Source organism: Microtus ochrogaster, unplaced genomic scaffold, assembly GCF_000317375.1.
Source record: "Microtus ochrogaster isolate Prairie Vole_2 unplaced genomic scaffold, MicOch1.0 UNK4, whole genome shotgun sequence".
NCBI lineage: Eukaryota > Metazoa > Chordata > Mammalia > Rodentia > Cricetidae > Microtus > Microtus ochrogaster.
This window is the reverse complement of record NW_004949102.1, coordinates 3851956-3870639: the sequence shown is the minus strand read 5'-3', so window position 1 is coordinate 3870639 and position 18684 is coordinate 3851956. Positions and strand designations below refer to the sequence as shown.

Here is an 18684-nt window from a genome sequence, read left to right as displayed (position 1 = left end):
AGTGGGTTGCCTTTTTGTCTTAGTGACAGTGTCCTTTGCTTTACAGAAGCTTCTCAGTCTCAGGAGGTCCCATTTATTCAATGAGGCCCATAATGTTTGTGCTGCTGGGGTTATTCGTAGGAAGTGGTCTCCTGTGCCCATGTGTTGTAGAGTACTTCCCACTTTCTCTTCTATCAGGTTCAGTGTGTTCAGAGTGATATTGTGGTCTTTAATCCATTTGGACTTGATTTTTGTGCATGGTGATAGATATGGATCTATTTTCATTCTTCTACAGGTTGACAACCAGTTTTGCCAGCACAATTTGTTGAAGATGCTCTCTTTTTCCCATTGTATACTTTTAGCTCCTTTATCGAAAATCAGGTATTCATAAGTTTGTGGGTTAATGTCAGGGTCTTCTATTCGATTCCATTCGACTTCTCTGTTTTTATGCCAATACGAAGGTGTTTTCAATACTGTAGCTCTGTAGTAGAGTTTGAAGTCAGGGATGGTGATGCCTCCAGATGTTCCTTTGTTGTATAAGACTGTTTTGGCTATCCTGGGTTTTTTGTTTTTCCATATAAAGTTGATTATTGTCTTTTCCAGATCTGAGAAGAATTTTGATGGGAATTGCATTGAATCTATAGATTGTTTTTGGTAAAATTGCCATTTTTACTATGTTGACCCTCCCAATCCAGGAGCAAGGGAGATCCTTCCATTTTCTGGTGTCCTCTTCAATTTCTTTCTTCAAAGACTTAAAGTTCTTGTCAAATAGATCTTTCACATCCTTGGTCAGAGTTACCCCAAGATATTTTATGCTATTTTTGCCTATCGTGAAAGGTGATGCTTCTCTAATTTCCCTCTCTGTTTCCTTATCCTTAGTGTATAGGAAGGCCACTGATTTTTTGGATTTGATCTTGTATCCTGCCACAATACAATAGGTGCTTATCAGCTGTAGAAGTTCTTTGGTAGAGTTTTTGGGGTCGCTTATGTATACTATCATATCATCTGCAAATAACGAGAGCTTAACTTCTTCTTTTCCGATACGAATCCCCTTGATCCCCTTATGTTGTCTTATTGCTATTGCTAGAACTTCAAGCACTATATTGAAGAGGTATGGAGAGAGTGGACATCCTTGTCATGTTCCTGATTTTAGTGGGATGGCTTTGAGTTTTTCTCTATTTAATTTAATGTTAGCTGTCGGCTTGCTGTAAATAGCTCTTATTATATATTATTATATTTCTTTCTCAGACCATTTATCATCTTTTTTAAGGAGGGCTACTGATTTTTTTTTGAGTTAATCTTGTATCCTGCTACATTACTGAAGGTGTTTAAGAGTTGTAGGAATCTCTTGGTAGAATTTTTGGGATCACTATGTAAACTATCATATCATAAGCAAATAGTGAGAGTTCTACTTCTTTTCAAATTTGTATCCCCTTGATTTCCTTTTGTTTTCTTACTGCTCTTGCTAGAACCTCAAGTACTATATTGAATAGATATGGAGAGAGTAGGCAACCTGTCTTGTTTCTATTTCCTTGGGATTGCTTTGAGTTTCTCTCCATTTAGTTTAATCTTGGCTGTTGACTTGCTGTATATTGCCTTTTTATGTTCAGGTATATTCCTTGTATCCCTGATCCTTTATCATGAAGAAGTGTTGAATTTTGTTGAAGGATTTTTCAGCATCTAATGAGATGATCAAGTGGTTTTTTATTCCTGTTTGCTTATACAGTGGATTATATTGACAGAATTTTGTAGGTTGAACCATTCCTGCATCTCTGGGATGAAGCCTACAAGACTGTGGTGGATAATTTTTCTGATGTATTCTTGGATTCAGTTTGCCAGTATTTTATTTAGTATTTTTCATCAATGTTTATGAATGAGATTGGTCTGTAATTCTCTTTTTTAATAATGTCTTTGTATGGTTTTGGTATCAGGGTAATTGTAGCCTTATAAAATGATTTTGGCAATGTTTCATTTTCAAGTAGTTATCAATTGAAATAGCACCTGGTTAGGGATGGAGACATTTGTCCACTTCTCCTTTCAGCCCTAGTACTTCACCAGTGCTGACCCTTATAGGTGCCAATTGTGTATTCTACCCTGGTTGCTGTGACTTTATATATACCTGATACCTGTTGTGTTTAGAAGTACTTATTTTCTGTGTGTCCTCCATTCCCTCTGGCTCATACACTCTTTCTGAAATCCTATTCTACAAGGGTTCCTTGAAACCTGAGGGAGGGATTTCATAGAGATATCCTGTTTAGGCCTGAGTGTTCCAAGTCCTTTCCTTCCATGCACATCTCTGTACTTGCTCCCATCTTCTACAGGATGAAACTTTTGTGGCAACGAATGAGCAAGGCACTGAAACATGAGCTTAAGAACTGAAAGGTGTGTGAATTTGTCTAGCAGAATGTCATTGAAAAGCTTTTGCAGCCCAATAGACCTCTCTGATGACACAATGATCCAAATCAGACCAAATCAAACGGAATTAGAAAAAGTCCAGGTTTAGTGGATGTCAGAGCTCCCAGGTGGTCTTCTAGGCCCTCAGAGAGAAGATGGGGAAGGAAGACCGGGAAAACCACAGAGAGGGAAAAGGAAGACCAGGAAGACCACATGTTTATTCTCTGGGATATGATTTAAATACTCCCTGGGAGTGGTCTTGAGCATCTTTGGGAAGGGAAGGTCATCATTTGGTGAGCCTCCTTGGAGGTGGGGTCTAGATTGAGGCAAATCCCAGGGGAGGGGGCTTAGGATGGAACTTCCACCTAAACATTCCAGACTCTTTGGAAATATGGATGTCAGGAGCTGAGGCGAAGCCTTAACCCAAACATCCCAGACTCTTTGGGTATATGGATACCAGGGGCTGGGCAAACCCTTAACCTGAACATTCCAGACTCTTCAGGTATATGAAGGCCAGGGGCTATGGTGATGCTTCCATCCAAACAGCTCAGACTCTTTGGATATACAAATGCCAGAGGGTGGGGTGATGTTTCCACCCAAACATCCGAGACTCTGGGTATAGGGATGCTGGCTCAAGTCTGGCTACTTCCTGGGGATATGGAATGATGTGGGGGAGGAACAAGTTGGGAGTTGGTGGACTCACGCTCAGCAGGAAATATGGGTGGGGAGACATCCAGTTAACTGTCATCTTGGAGACCTCAGCATCTGTTCGTTGAGGAGGATGAGAAGGCAGAGTGTTAGGAGAAAAAATAGATTGTTATTACTGGCCCTATCAATGGGCCTAGCCATAGAAGGGGTAATTAACTGCCAAAAAACAAATAAGACAGAGAACTGCCCTAGTTGTATAGGAGAGGCACTCATGAGTAAGTGAGACATGAGAGCAGATATACCCTTTAAAACCAGATTTTAGTTGTTAGATAGGTGTCCATTTGAGCCAGGAGAGGTAGTACCAATGATGAAGTCTCAGGAGCTGGTGTAGGTGTTGGCATTATCTGGAGAGCCCAGACCACAGGAGTAACCTGTAAAATATGCTTGAATAAAGGTGGGGTTAAAATGGGCTCTGGAGACTGTTAGTTTTTACCAGACCAGATAAAAGAAATTGGAAACTCTGAACCTCTGAAGATACACCTGACACCTGTTAATCCTGGACTATGAAACCTGTGAAAGAAGCACACCTGTCTGTATTTTTAGCAAGAAACTTAACAAATGAAGCACAAATAGTACCTTGAATCATCAAATGCCATCCGACAGATTTGAGAGTGGACACATAATTGAGCAGAAGTGAGACAGCTTTTTTCAGTTACACAGGCAACCCAAGTCTCTCCCTAGTCTTTGACTAACAACAGTTTTAGAAGCTGTATTTGCCATTAGCTGATGAGACCAGGAGGTCTGAAGATTTTCCTGTGGGGGTTGGGTTCAGACTACTGTCTTGGCAGAATGAGATAATCAAAACCCCAGTGTAGTGTCCAGGAAGCTGATGAGGTGGAAGGCAGCTTTTTGCTCTGTGGGTGGTGTTGCCATATCCAAAGGCAAGCCTCCAGGCAGAAGGTTTTCCACAACCATCCATCTTCTTGGAGGAGCTATAGGATGCTGCAGGATCTGGCATGTCTCTCTGTCATAAGACATTCTTTTGTTAAATGCCATACTTTCAGATCTGTAAAGGCACTTGAAAAACAGGGTACCATTACCTGTTAGGTATATTCAAATTAGACATATAAGTAAAATTTGGACATATAGTTTACCCAGTCAGTTACTGATTACTAATGTTAGTAAAGAAAAGAGGATTAAAAGGAATATTTTAGTAAGCCAAAGTATATTGGAGGCAGAATTTCTCCTTGGTAGGGCCAGAACACGTGGGTACTCTTACCAAAGATGGTGTTGAGATTTTCACTTTGACCTCAACCAAAAATGGCGGCTATCCACATGTTTGTATTTTTCCAGAGCTGCTGTAATCTGAAGTTATGAGTTTTACAGATTTTAAAACAAGCACATATATATACAGAGACATAAAATAAGCATACTGTGGCCACTTTATTTATACATATAAACAGACAAAACTTTTCTCAGGAAACTGTTAGCTTTCCAACTTAAAAATCCTGGAGTGGTTGCTGAAGCCATGCAAGCACATATGCGATCCCATTAAGAACCAAATCAGTAGATATTGTAAGACAGAGCAGAAACATGAGGGTGGAATACCTATACAGTTTAGAGTAGAAGGGCAGGGGGGTGGATCCATTGTAGGGAGATTTCCAGCATAATCAGATCACATGCCAGGAATGCAACCAATCAGCAAACAGAGAAGTGGGGAAGGTGATAGGGAGAGGGAGCAGGCACACAGCGTTCAGAAACCATGGGCATTTGGGGGGCGTGTTTGTTTGTTAAGGGACATATGGTGTCAAATAACCACAATTTAGAAAGATTTTTTTAAATGCAGCCCAAGGGAATTTGGAGATCAAGTCTCGAATTTTGTTTTGCAAGTCTTCGCCGAATCCAGAGCCTAAGGAAATTCATCCATTGTAGTAGACTTTGGGTCAGAAAACCAGAGGTATGTGAGAAATTCCTTGAAAGGACTTCTCTTGACAAAGGAACCTCACAGGAACAAGGCAGGTCCTTGTTCCTGTCAGGTACCTGAGTGGCGGTGTCTTCAACAGGACAGCCCAAAAATTGCATGAGGCACTGGGCCTCTAAGGCAATGACTTGGAACTGGGAATTTACCCAGACGAAGCCAATCTTAGCCTGGCAGAGAGCAGGTGCAAGGGAGAAGGGTGTTTGCCCAACACTTGCTCTGGACAGGTGGGAAGTACAGCCCTCTTGGTGGCAACTCCAGATGAAAAGTTTCTGTGTTCCAATTAACCTTTCTACTGATTTAATAATCCAAATCAGACCAAATCAAACCTACTTAGAAAAAGTCCAGGTTTAATGGCTACCAATGTTCCAGGGTGGCCTTGCAGCTTCCCAGAGATGAGACCATAAAGGACAACTGGGAAAATCATGGAGAAGGAAAAGGAAGACCACATGTTTATTCTCTGGGATATGATTCAAATAGCTTGTGGTCTTGAGCATCTCTGGGGCGAGGTAATCATTTGGTGGGATTTCTTAGAGGTGGAGTCTGGACTGAGGCAACTCCCAGGGAAGAGGGGTCAGGATGGAACTTCTACCCAGTCATTAGGAATCACTGTTTTGCTAGTTATTTTGTTAGAGTGTATGCATACACGTTTCTACCTCTGTTTAAGACATTTTGTATATTGATCCAATTTTAGGATATATTTATTATATTGCATTACACATTTCTACTTTTGATCAAGATACGTGTACATTGTTTACATTTTGAGGTCATTGTCCTCAATTGCTGCACAGTTGTTTAAAGATTGTTTAATATTACAATATAAAGTCTTAGTCAGGCATTAAGTGTTACAGGTCAATAGTCATTCGTGTTTGTCATACTTACAGTTTGATATCTGTTCTTACTATATATAGTTTTGTATTGGGTTTGGAACTGTCTTGTTTAAACAAAATGGCTTTGAAAGTCTGGATCATGTTGAGGTGTGGCTGTGGTGTACCAAAAGGCCACAGTACTGCTCACTCACCCCTTTTTTTTTCCAGTGCTTCCTACCTTGATGTTGGACCCCATTCCTGTTTCATGAGTTATCCCTTTTAATAAACAAAAAGCTTAGAATACTCTATTTGGAGTTATCTTGGGATTATTTGACTTGGGTTCCCCCCATTCAATGTGTTCAGCATCAATTGCTTCTATTTCTCCAGGGGTTATAGGTCTGTTTAAATTGCTTATGTCACATGGATTCAACTTTAGTAAGTGGTATACATAAAGAAAATTATCCATTTCTTTTAGATTTTTCCAATTTGGTAGACTGCAGGTTTATCAAGTATATCCTTATGAACATCCAGATTTCCTTAGCATCTGTTGTTATGCCTACCTTTCATCTCTAATTTTGTAAATTTAGACCCTTTCTATGCCTTTTGGTTAATTTGGATAAGGGTTTGTCAATCTTATTCATTTTTTTATCAAAGAACTAACTCTTTATTCCATTAATTATTTATATGCTTTTTGCTTGTTTGTTTCATTGTATTTATTTTAACTCCAAGTTTGATTATTTCTTGATACTATTCCTTTTGAGTGTGATTTCTTTTTTGTTGTTGTTGTTGTTGTTGTTCTAGAGCTTTCTGGGGTGCTGTTAAATTATTTGTAGATCTCTTCAGTTTTTTTAAGTAGACACTAAGTGTTATGAACTTACCTCATAGAGCATCTTCATTGTTCCCATAAATTTGAGTATACTGTGTTGTCATTGACATTTTCATTCAATTCTGGAAAGATTTTAATTTCTTTCTTAATTAATGTTTTGGCCTATTTTTGTTGAGTAGTGAATCGTTTAGTTTAATAACTTTCTGTGTTTGTTGGTGACCAGTTTTAATCTGTGGTGCATGTTACTTCAATTTTCCTATATCTTTCAAGATTCATTTTGCATCTTAGTACGCAGTCAGTTTTAGAGAAAGCTCCCTGAGGTGCTGAGAAGAAGAGTGCATTCTTTGTGTTTGGATGGTGTGTTTTGTAGCTATCTGAAGGTCCATTTGACTTGTAATGTCAGCTCCAGCAGTTCTCCGTTTCATTTTTGTCTAGATAAACTGTCTGTTGGTGAGAGTGGGATATTAAGGACTCTCAATATCAGTGTGTGAGTGTCAAAATGTGATTTAAACTGTGGCAGTGTTTCTTTTATCAACTTGGTTGCTACTGGGTTTGGTGCATAGATGTTGAGAATTGCAATGCCTTCTTAATGGATATTTCCTGTGCTGAGTTTGCCATGTCATTCCCTTTCTCTTATGATGAGTTTTATTTTTTAACTCTGTTTTGTCACAAATTAAAATGGCTACAACATCTTGCTCTTTAGGTACATTTGCTTTGAATATCTTTTTCAATTATTTTACCCTGAGGTGATGTCTACCTTCATGTGAAGATGTATTGCTTGGGTGCAGCAAAAGAATGATCTTGTTTTCACATTCTTTTTTTTAATCTATGTCATTTTTATTAGGGATTTGAGACCAATGATGTTGAAAGATAACAATGAACACTGTTGATTCCTGTTATTTTGTCACTACAGCTCTGTTGGTGCTCCCAGTGCTGGTGGTGGCTTGTGTATCTTTCTCATCTTTTGATTTGCTGATCTGGGATTATTTATTTTGTTGAAAACCAGCATCAATGAAATTCATACATTCTAGGGTAGAAACATGAGGATTAGAGTTATTAAGCAAAAGGAACAAAGATATGAGAGAAATAAGAGACAGAAAATAAACATAGAACAGCACTGGGAGGTAAAGTCAGTGAATACTAAATCCTGAACCCACATCCTTTATTTTCCAAGTGCTTATATACTTTACTTCAAAAGAGGAGGGGGAGACAACAGACTTCCTTAACATGATATAGGGAATAGACTTGAATTTTCTGACCTTTGGTCCAGGTGGAGCAGATCCACCTCTATGCTCAAAATATATACCATACCCTACGTCTGAATCTTTTGTTTGTAGCCACATCTGTTATCAACAACTTTGAGAGAGCAAAAATAAGCTCAAACTCTCTGATCTCCAGTCAAAGTGGAACAGGTTCACATCTGTGGGCCCTCACATTATTTCTTGTGGTGTTTTTTAGCTGTGACTACCCACTTTTTGTTGAAGTTTTTCTTCTATTGCCTTCTGTGGTACTGGATTTGTGCCTGGAGGTGTTTGTTTGTTTGTTTGTTGAAACAAACAACTATTGTGGTTGAAATAATAGTTCCTGTTTTAAATTTTTGTAAACAGAGTCTGCTTGCTTGTTTCCCGACAATGAAAACACAAATAATCACACAAAAACTGTATTGGTTACAACACTGCTTGGTCAATAGCTTAGGCATATTCCTAGATATCTCTTACATCTTAAGCTAACCCGTTTCTATTAATCTATGTCTTGCCAAGAGGCTGTGGCTTACCAGTAAGGTTCTTGCATCCTTGTCCTTCAGCAGCTATATGGCATCTCCTGACTTTGCCTTTTTTCTCCCAGCATTCAGTTTAGTTTTCCTGCCTAGCTCTATTCTGCCCTGTCATAGGCCAAAGAAGTTTCTTTGTTAACCAAATGATAATAAAATATATTCATAGACTACACAAGGGAATCCCACCTCAAATTTTGTTTCTGTTTTTATAAAATCTAGTTCATGCTCAATTTTTGTGACAAACCCACTGACATTATAAAATAATTCATCAGGGTTGGGGCACTGGTAAGATGATTTAACAGTTACAAACACTTGCTATAGCTGCAGAGAATCTGGGTTCAGTTCCCAGAACCCACGTGATAGCTCACAGATATCTACAAAGTCAGTTCCAGAGAACGCAGAGCTCTCTTCTGATTGCTATAGGTACTTCACAAAGATATTATATATAAATACACTCACACACATATATAAAATAAATAAATGTAAAAATTTTAAAATAATGCAGTGTAGATGACAGTTTTATTATTTGAATTGTCTAAAAATATGTGGTTTTTGTTGTATGTTTTATATTTATACTTTAAAAAATGATTTATTGTGCACATTGTTGAGTGTATGTACATTTTGTTTTCATGTATGTCTGTGAACCTTGGATGTATATGCTGCCAACAGAGGATAATAGTTCCTTTAGAACTAGAGCTGTAGACAATTGCAAGTCAATATATGGCTGCTAGAAATCAAACCCATATCCTCTGGAAGAACAGCCAGTGCGTTTAACTGCTGAGCTGTCCCTTTGACCCCTGTATGTTGATGTTTACATTTCTAAAATAAATTATAATCTCATAATTACTTGCACTCATCCATAGAATCTGCATAACTCCCATAACAACAGAGAATGCCCATTTCTTGTCCATGAATCCTTGATTTTCTTTGAACTTGGTCTGCAGAATCCTGGTTTTCTTTGATGCCTGCAACCAGTGTCCAGAAACAGTAAAAACAAAGATATTGTATGATTCCTTCCTTACTATTTTTATCAGCAAGGTTGGCTTCCTCAATACTTATTTAAAGTTTCCTGTATCCTATAGACTTTTTCTTCAAAACGTGTAGTTTTATGTGTGTGTTAGAGCTCTTCTTGCTTTTTTAGTTTTGTGTCTGTCTTTCTTTATTTCTGTTTATAGACATCAATACTGTTTTTCATAATATGAAAATAATTTTGTTTTCATGATTCTCTAAGTGTTTTTTTTTTTTTTTTTTTTTTTTTTAGTTATTAGGTATATGTCTATCTGAATTTGTGAATCTCAGCTTTTTGTCCTACCATCTTGTGCCTGGTGACTTCAGAGATGCAGGGTGCCATGCAGGATAGATGTTCTGGCAATCTGTCTTTTATGTAAAAATGCCTCATTGTTAATGATTGTCAGTGACATGTTAGGTTTTATGAGTTGTGGTCTCTCTATCTACTAATGTCTCGTGGCTTTGATGTCATGTTGCTCATGACTATGGCCAGAGCCACACAATCTTTCTTTCTGCCTCAGCTCCTGACTTCTGGATTTACAAGTGTGTATCTGCACATACACCTACAGGATCTTTAAAGTCCTTTAAAAAAACATCTTTTCAGCTCTTAACAAAGTTTATATTCTATTCATCATTTGATCATACAGTGTTTTTCTATAACTTCTAACCACCATTACCAATAGTTCAAAGTTAAGGATTCTGAGCTTTTTCATGAACCGGACCAATAGTATTCTGATAGTCTTTATTTATAGTGCTGCACTTTTAGCCTTTGATTTGACACTCCATTTCACAAACATGCATCCTAATCCCAAAGAGGGTGTAACGAAAATCAGCAAATAATTCTGATGAAAGACATCTGGGTCTTCTCTAGCGAAACCACAGTGATATCTCTAACCTGCTCATAGGTTGACAACACCCAGGACAGTGATTTTTCCCAGAGAGAAAATTTAACACGATTATTTGAATCCAGAATTTCACTCAAGCATAAAGAACACTTATTTTTCCTGCTGTGGCCACTAGAGAAGTCTTAATTCTCGCAAGGCTGGGCAACTGTAGACTGTACCCTGAGCCTCTGTCTCCTCCTGATTTATATTCCCTTTTATTTCTGGGTTTAAAGGTATATGATACCACTGCCTGGCCTCTAGTGGTCTAATTTCACTCTCTGATCTTCAGGTAAGCTTTATTTATTAAAGCATAAATAAAATATCACTATATATGCACACATTTGTAAATGTGTAACAAGTATAATCAAAGAAAAGAGTGTATCAATTTGAGTGTGGGGGTCATGAGAGGGGTTTTAGAGAGGGTAACTCAGGGACAGGCTGTAAAGAAGAAAGGTATTAGGGGAAGGCACATAATTCTATTTTAATTAAAAGCTTAAAAACAATTTTAAAAAAAATCTATTTTTCATTTGATCTTAGGCAAAAGACCAAGAAGATAGAAGACTATTAATTATTACAATTAAATGATTTGCATTTTGTGTGTGTGTGTGTTAATATGAAAAAAGGCTAAAGTTGATTTAAGATGGCAGCACTGTCCAGTGTTTATGGTGTGAGAAATGAAGGGGGGTTATCATAAAGCTGCTTTGTTTCTTATTTCTCAGAAGAGTTTGCCTTCTCGCTAAGAGGTTAAAAAGTACCAGGTGAGATGTGGGCGTCTATAGAGGTCTATATTCAAGTAGCTTTTGAAAGAAAAAGATTGAAGATGATCACAGAGAACTAGAATATCTCCTTTTTTCCTTTAGGATTCTAGGTCATGACCTACTTTTAGGAGATCTTGGGTGAGTTCAGCTGATCTACTAAGAATGAAGAGAAGTTTGTTATAACTCATAGGAAAAGATATCATATTCGTGTTCGCTGGGCTTCTTCTCTATGGCTTTTCCAGAGAGTGCTCACATCCAGTTCAGTGCATCTGACTGTTTCAGGTTGTACATACTAATGGAGTTTGGAAGCAGATGATATAGCAGGCCATCAGAGGATGTGAAGAAAAAGCAACTCTGCTTCTCCTTGGTTATGGGAGTTTTGGGGGAGGAGGCAGGATAAAGAGCTAAGAATAGAAAGAGATAATTATTAACGCCATATTACTGTCAGCATCTCTTGATGAACTTATATAGTTTAGTGTGAGCTAACACAGACCTTTCCTTTGCTCAGTGACCCATCACATTAAGAAGATGTTATTCAGGCATATAGCTCTCAATATCAAAAAATAAGTTGAATTTGGAAAAAAAATGTTTTTTTTTCTACTTCAAAATAAAATTACTGTGATCTTTTCCTGGACATCTGGTAGAATACCACTATCTATTCATCACTTCCAAAACTCCCTGGTTTGTTCTGGTGTCTCTGGATTATCTTTCTTGTCACATACACCTGGAAGAAGGTTCTGTTAGTACCTTTGTAAAGTTAAAGTTGTATGGTGAGTATTTTGTGTGCATATTTTAAATAAAGATATATTATTTTATTAAATAACACCCTGTCTTAGTTAGGGTCTCCATTGTTGTGAAGAGACACCATGACCATGGCAACACTTGTAAAGGAACCATTAAATTCAACTATTTAATTTGGGACTGGCTAGTGGCTTTAGAGGTTTAGTTTATTATTATCATGATAGGAAGCATGGAAGCTTGCGGGCGGACATGGTGCTGGAAAAAAGTTGGGAATCCTACATCTGGATCCACAGGCAGCAGAAGGAGAGGCCACGTGTAGTGGGTATACTTGAGCATATATGAGATCTCAAAGCATCCCCCCCCACAATACTGCTGCAGTGACATACTTCCTTCAACAAGGCCACACCTTCTAATAGTGTCATTCCTTATGGGTCAAGCATTCAAAGACATGAGTCTATGGGGCCACTCCTATTCAAGCCATAAGTGTGATATTCTAGAAAATAAATTAATAGCCAGAGAGGAAAACCAGATCTACATTTGTTCAAAAATCAGATAAACTGCAGAGTTTTCAAACTTCCTTTTCTACACACCCACACACACACAGACACAATTTTGGGAGGTGCTAGAATTAAAACTTAAGTCTTGATGAAACATGTTTCCAGATTGTCAATCAATCATTTTGTAGAAGTCAACCCATGAACTTGAATCAGCTAGTCATATCCACAATGAATAATCAAGAGAAAATACATGCAAGTATTCTACTTTTGCACAGCCCTATCTCTACAGGACCCAGGGTTCCCTGCCTAGGGAATGGTGCCATCTGTAGTAGGCTGATTCTACCAACATCAGTTAACAATATGAAGACAATCTTCTATAGATATGTTAAAGGAGTACTCTGATCTAGATGGTCCCTCAGTGAGAATCTGATGTCAGTGATTCTATATGGTGCTAACTTGACATTTAAAACCTATCATCAAGTACTATTTGGAGAAATACTGTATGTTTTTCAGATGATATCTGACATCTGAAAGGTGGAGATATTTTGTTTTCTTAAATATATGCTTATTACATTCTATGTGCATACATGATTTGCTTGCATGGATGTCTGTGTACCAGATAATATGTGTTCCTGATGCCCATGGAAGTCAGTGAAGAATGTTGTATCCCCTGTATCTGGTATTATGGATAGTCGTGCTCTACCATATAGGTACTGGGAATTGACCCTTGGTACTCCTCATGAAATACAAGTGTTCTTAACTTCTAGGTCATCTCTCTAACCCCAGGGAAAACTCTTTCACATTTTGTTGAGGCTCCTATATTTATGTTGATGTGATATAAACATTGAGAAATCCCAGGAAGTGTTCTTTAGACAGGTTGTTAAAACAAAACAAAGCAAAACAAACAAACAAACAAAAACCACAAGAAACAAAATACAGCCCCATTTATGAAGTTTGTGTGATTTCTAGCAGGTATGGATATTGGAACCATACAATGAGATCCATGATCTATAAGCAATGTGTACCATGATGGCCTACACTGCTGTTCAGCCTCTGTCTTCACTACATGCACTTCACTCTTTGCTTCAGTATTGAGGTGGCCATTTCGTCTACAGGAAACCTTTAAAAACGATGTAAATGGGAGGAAGTGTTAGTCTCTTCTCAGACTGGGTTTTGTCCTTTTCCTCATGAAGTTTATCATTTAAAATGTAACATAAGCTCCACCCTTTTCCAATTTGTCTTAAGGAATGAGGATTTTAAAATATGAAGTCACTCATTTTTATTTGTAGTTTGTCAAAACGAAAGCTTGACTGCAGTGGAGGGCAATTTCTGTAAATATTCTCCAATATAGCGATAGGAAAGAAACTGGAACAATTTTAGAAAATGGTGTGTTATTTACTTCATCTCCTACTAGTCAGACTTAATAACCACGTTGCTTTTTCTTTTTTTCCTCTTCTCAGATGTACATCCAGACAACAACACTCACTGTCTCCATGAGTTTAAGTGCTTCGGTGTCTCTGGGAATGCTCTATATGCCCAAAGTTTATATCATAATTTTTCATCCAGAGCAGAATGTTCAAAAACGCAAGAGAAGCTTCAAGGCTGTGGTGACAGCTGCTACCATGCAAAGCAAATTGATCCAAAAAGGAAATGACAGACCAAATGGCGAGGTGAAAAGTGAACTCTGTGAGAGTCTTGAAACCAACAGTAAGTCATCTGTAGACTTTCAGATGGTCAAGAGCGGGAACACTTCCTAATAGATGTACGTTGAACATTCTTCTACTAGTCTTGGGAGCTATACTACCTGGTTCTCTGGGCATGGTGTATATGCACCCTGAGACTGTCTCAACAGTCAGAATCAATGGATGAGGGCTAAATGTATACAAGATGAGTCGTGTTTCCAGCACACAAACTGCCAGCTTCAGCTGCTTAACAAAATAGGGAAGTTAGCTCTTACGTTGAGGTATCATAGGGCTTGGCATTTGGAATGCGATTTCATCGGCAAAATTCATTTTTGAAACTTAGGAAATATTATACAAGATTTATTGCTTTGGTATTGGCTGCTCTCTTTGTTATTCCAGTTTACCAGGGATATTTGTAGAATGCAGTACTCCAGATCTTGCACGAATAAATGACAAGTTAGTTCGGTCTTTGGGAAAATGGGAAAAGTGTAGTTAGTCATCATGTATAATAGAGTCATTGTAAGTACTTGGTGCCTCCATGCTCTCTCTTCTCCTTCTGACTTTGCTCAATTTCTTTCCTGAGTATGATAAGTCTTGAAAGTCTCATGACCCTGAAGGTAGAATCCTTTCTACCATTTTCCTCACCTACCTTTCTTTGCTCTGTGGTTGACCCAGAATCATCATATAGTAACATATTGTTTCAATATCCAGGACAATCCATTTAAATTTACTTAATCAGCTAAGGCTTTTACTGCTATCCAAATAAAAGCAGTAGACAGGTTAGATATGTGTATGGTAAAGATTCAGAAAATAGAATATGATAAAGGTTTTATTTATATCACCTGGTTACATAAACAAATTAAAGAGAAATAAAGTAGAGCTTATGTCTTTACTCTAGAATGGCTCTTAGTCTTTTGGGAATGCCATAGTATAAGTCTGTAATAATTAATATAAGTGCTTTTGTTAGTGCTACATATTTGTAATCTAAGCAATTGGGTCAAGAGGATTGAGTCAAGAAAGTTGTGTATTTATGGCTTGGGCTATGCAACAAGATCCCATCTCAGAAAAATAAGAATATTCAACAACAAAAATGCTCCCTTTCCTCAGAATCCTTTATCGGGCTCTATTCCCTGCTTGCTATTCTTTTGATATTGTCTTAATGTTTCTATTGCTGTGAAGAGACACCATGACCATAGGAATTCTTATAAGAAAACATTTAATTGGAGGCTGGCTTACAGTTTAGAGGTTTAGTACATTGTCATCAGGAGTCACAGAAGCACACAGGCAGACATGGTGCTAGAGAGGGACCTGAGGTTCTCTATCCTGACGTGTAGACAGCTGGCAGACAGAATGAGCCACTGGACCTGACTTGAGCATCTGAAGTCTCAAAGCTTGCCCCTACAGACACACTTTCTTCAACAAGACCACACCTCCTAATAATGGAACTCCCAATGAGTCTGTGGGTACCATTTTGATTCAAACCATCATAGACATTAAATATAAAAGACTAAAGATTAGTTTTATTAGGTTTAATTACTAAAGAAATTTAGTTTCCATTGGACTGACAAAAATTCTGAGTTAAAGTATCAGGATATCTATGTGAACATTGCATATTATAAAGTTTTATGCCTAGAGATAATCTCTGTTATATAAGCATGTTGAATAAGCTTATTAGCTGAAGGGGTAGGGAGGTGGCAGGGTGGGTCAAACAACTTACCACCATGTCTGATGACCTCAAGTATATCCCGGGACCCAGACTGTTGAAGGAGAGAAGCTTCTCCCATAAGTTGTCCTCTGACTTCCACATACAATTTGAGGTACACACACACACACACACACACACACACACACACACACACACACCAGTATAAAACAAAAATTAAAAAAAAAAAACCTTAGTGGCTTAAGCCATCATTTAAAGCCATCTTGACTTTTGCAAGATTATCTGATAAAAATCTCAATCATCAGTACGGAAACACTTCCTACACAGACAGCATCCTCTCCAAAAGCAGCCTTGAGAACCTGCAAGAGCAAACAGCAAGAAGGATGTTAGTAACAACTGCTTACCATCAGCTCCCATGATAGATAAACGATTTAACAACGACAGAGATATTAGCAAAATGCTGTTGATTTCAGGGCAGAATTTATCTGTTTTCCAACTTGAAAGCATTAGTGTGGGGATTTAAAACCAGGGCAGATGCCAGCAAGCTGCTGCTGGCACAGCACTCTGCACTTTTAACATTGGCACTGGGAACATGACTCACCAGAGTCTGGTGCTCTACCTGTATTTTTGTGACAATCCAGGAAAGGACATAATGGGTTTCAAATGAGAACAACAAACTTTTTGGTGGAATAAACAGCAATCATCCCAGGCCCACCTGAAGATATGATGGGAGGAAAAATCAATAGCCCTTTCCAATCCCTTGAAGAACAAACAGCTTCCCTTTAAAGTAAAATTCCTATTGTCAATAAGCACCAGTTTTGTATTGTTAAATACGTCTCCAACACTAGTTCTTTTCCTTGTTATTTTCTGTGAACGCTGAAGTGGAAATTATGTAACCTACATACATTTCTCTGATTTCTTAAAATAATAATGATTATAAACATTGAGGCTCTTGTGGGGGTGATCTTATTGTATTCTGGAAAAGTTGAAGTTCACATTTGGAAGGTAAAGGAAAGCAGAAATGATGCTAATTAAGATTATTCAAATTACTGACTGGATGAAAGTTTGGGATGTGGTTAATGTAAATTAAAGAACAACTATTATGTTAGCACACACCCGCTTTATTTTAGTATAGGGAGAATCTTGAAAACTTTAGCTACTAATCTGTTGCTGGAATTTTTTATTCTGACTAAATATATATATATATTTGCATATATAATATACATACACATATATGTATATGTCCATTATACATATATATATATATGCAATGCAATGTAGTGCAGAGTTTTGTGTTCAGAAAGCTAATTTAAGAATTATTTTTAATACGTATGATATATGTGCATGTGTTTGTATATGTATACATATGTATTTGTGTGTAAGTGAGTGAGTGCTATGTATGAGTCAGGTACCTGTAGAATCCAGAAGAGGGCCACTGATTCCAAGGAGATGAAGTCACAGATGGTTGTGAGCTTCCTGATGTGGGTACCGGGAACCAAACTCAGGTCCTCTGGAAGCAAATGCTCCTTCATTTTTTGGGTTTTGTTGTTGTTGTTTAACCAACTATATTGGCAGTTTATTTTGAGCAAATGTAATAAGTAACCCCACAGAACAGTTGAAAGAAATGAGAAAAAGTGGTTTTTGTTGTTTTCTTATCCTCTTTGTGTTAATAAATGCCAAGGAGCAGTAAACTCCTGCATAAATAATTCAGGAATTTGCAAGCCCAGGTTTGGCAACGGAACTGCAGGCCTCAGTCAGTAGTCATGCCATAATCCATCTGTTCTGTAGGTGACCAGGCCCTGTCTTGTCCAGGCAGGGCTTCTCAGGTACTGCTGTCCTGTCCCTTTTCCTCTCCCCCACCCCTGTGTGGACAGACTTGTGTCCCTCAGAGCTTTTCTATGATTATCCTGGAGCAAGAAAAATGCCCACCATTAGGGAAAGAACTTTTTCTGTGGACATTTTCTGATAGCTTTTGCAAGCTGGACAGTTGTGGGGAATGTAAACAGTTACTCTCATACCCTCATTTTGTGCTAGAGACTCAACATTGGAGATGGAATTTATGCTCCAAACAAAGGTCTCCCAGAACCTCCCCACCCGCCATTCATTCCTGCTCCACATCTACTCATCCTTCTGGGTTTCTCTTCAGAAAAGAGCTGGAATCCCATGGACATCGGTCAGCCATTCTATATCAAGTTGCAGTGTGACCAGGCACCTCTTCTAGTCTCCTATTTAGGCTGGATGAGACAACCCGTTAGGAAGACAGGGTCCAAAAGCAGGCAGCACAGTCAGAAACAGGCCCTGCTCCCACTGTTAGGAGTGCCACAAGAAGATCAAGTTATACAACTTCCATATACATGTAAATGGAGTTTTCTCTGTCCCACCCTGTACCACTTCTAAATAACCACTCAGAGCCTTAATATTAATTCCAGAACGTTTGGCCTAGAGTTCAAGCTTATTACTAACTAGCTCTTACATTTAAATTAACCCATTTCTAGTATTCTATTTATTGCCATGAGTCCATGGTTTTTACCAGTATGCCGGAATCTTATTTCTTGGGAGGCTGCTCGTGTATTTTTCTGACTCCACCTTTCTTTCTTCCTGTTTTCCGTTTGGCTTTCCCACCTATCTATATTTCTATCTTGCTATAGGACAAAGAAACTTTTGTTATCAACCAATGAGAACAACACATAATCACAGTGTACAGAAGGCTTATCCCACAGCAATAACATATATGCAGAAGGCCTAGGTCAGTTCCATGGAAGTTCCCCTGTGAGCCCAGGCTACTTGATTCTGTGGGAATTCTTTTGGTGTTCCTGACTCCACTACTCCTATAATCCTTCCTCCCTCTTTTCATCAGGATTTTCTAAACTCTGCCTAGCATTTGGGTATGGATTTCTGCATCTGTTTCCATCAGTTGATGCTTGACGCCTCTGATAACAAATGGACTAGGCACCAATCTATGAGTATAGCAGAATATCTTGAGGAACCTATCATCCATCCATCTATCTCTCTCTCTCTCTCTCTCTCTCTCTCTCTCTCTCTC

The 18684-nt window shown here is 38.3% G+C and overlaps 1 protein-coding gene across 4 annotated transcripts in view; it reads left to right on the top strand.

Annotated features, from left to right (window-relative positions):
- Positions 1 to 18684, top strand: part of Grm8 (glutamate metabotropic receptor 8) — an 839480-nt gene that overhangs the window by 813311 nt on the left and 7485 nt on the right. For 3 of the 4 annotated variants that reach the window (XM_026788600.1, XM_026788601.1, XM_026788602.1), the window contains exon 10: positions 13757 to 14003. In XM_026788600.1, coding sequence (XP_026644401.1) covers positions 13757 to 14003 — 247 coding nt within the window. Of the gene's footprint in view, positions 1 to 13756; positions 14059 to 18684 lie in introns of all 4 variants that reach the window. The other variant, XM_026788603.1, reaches the window with a different exon arrangement.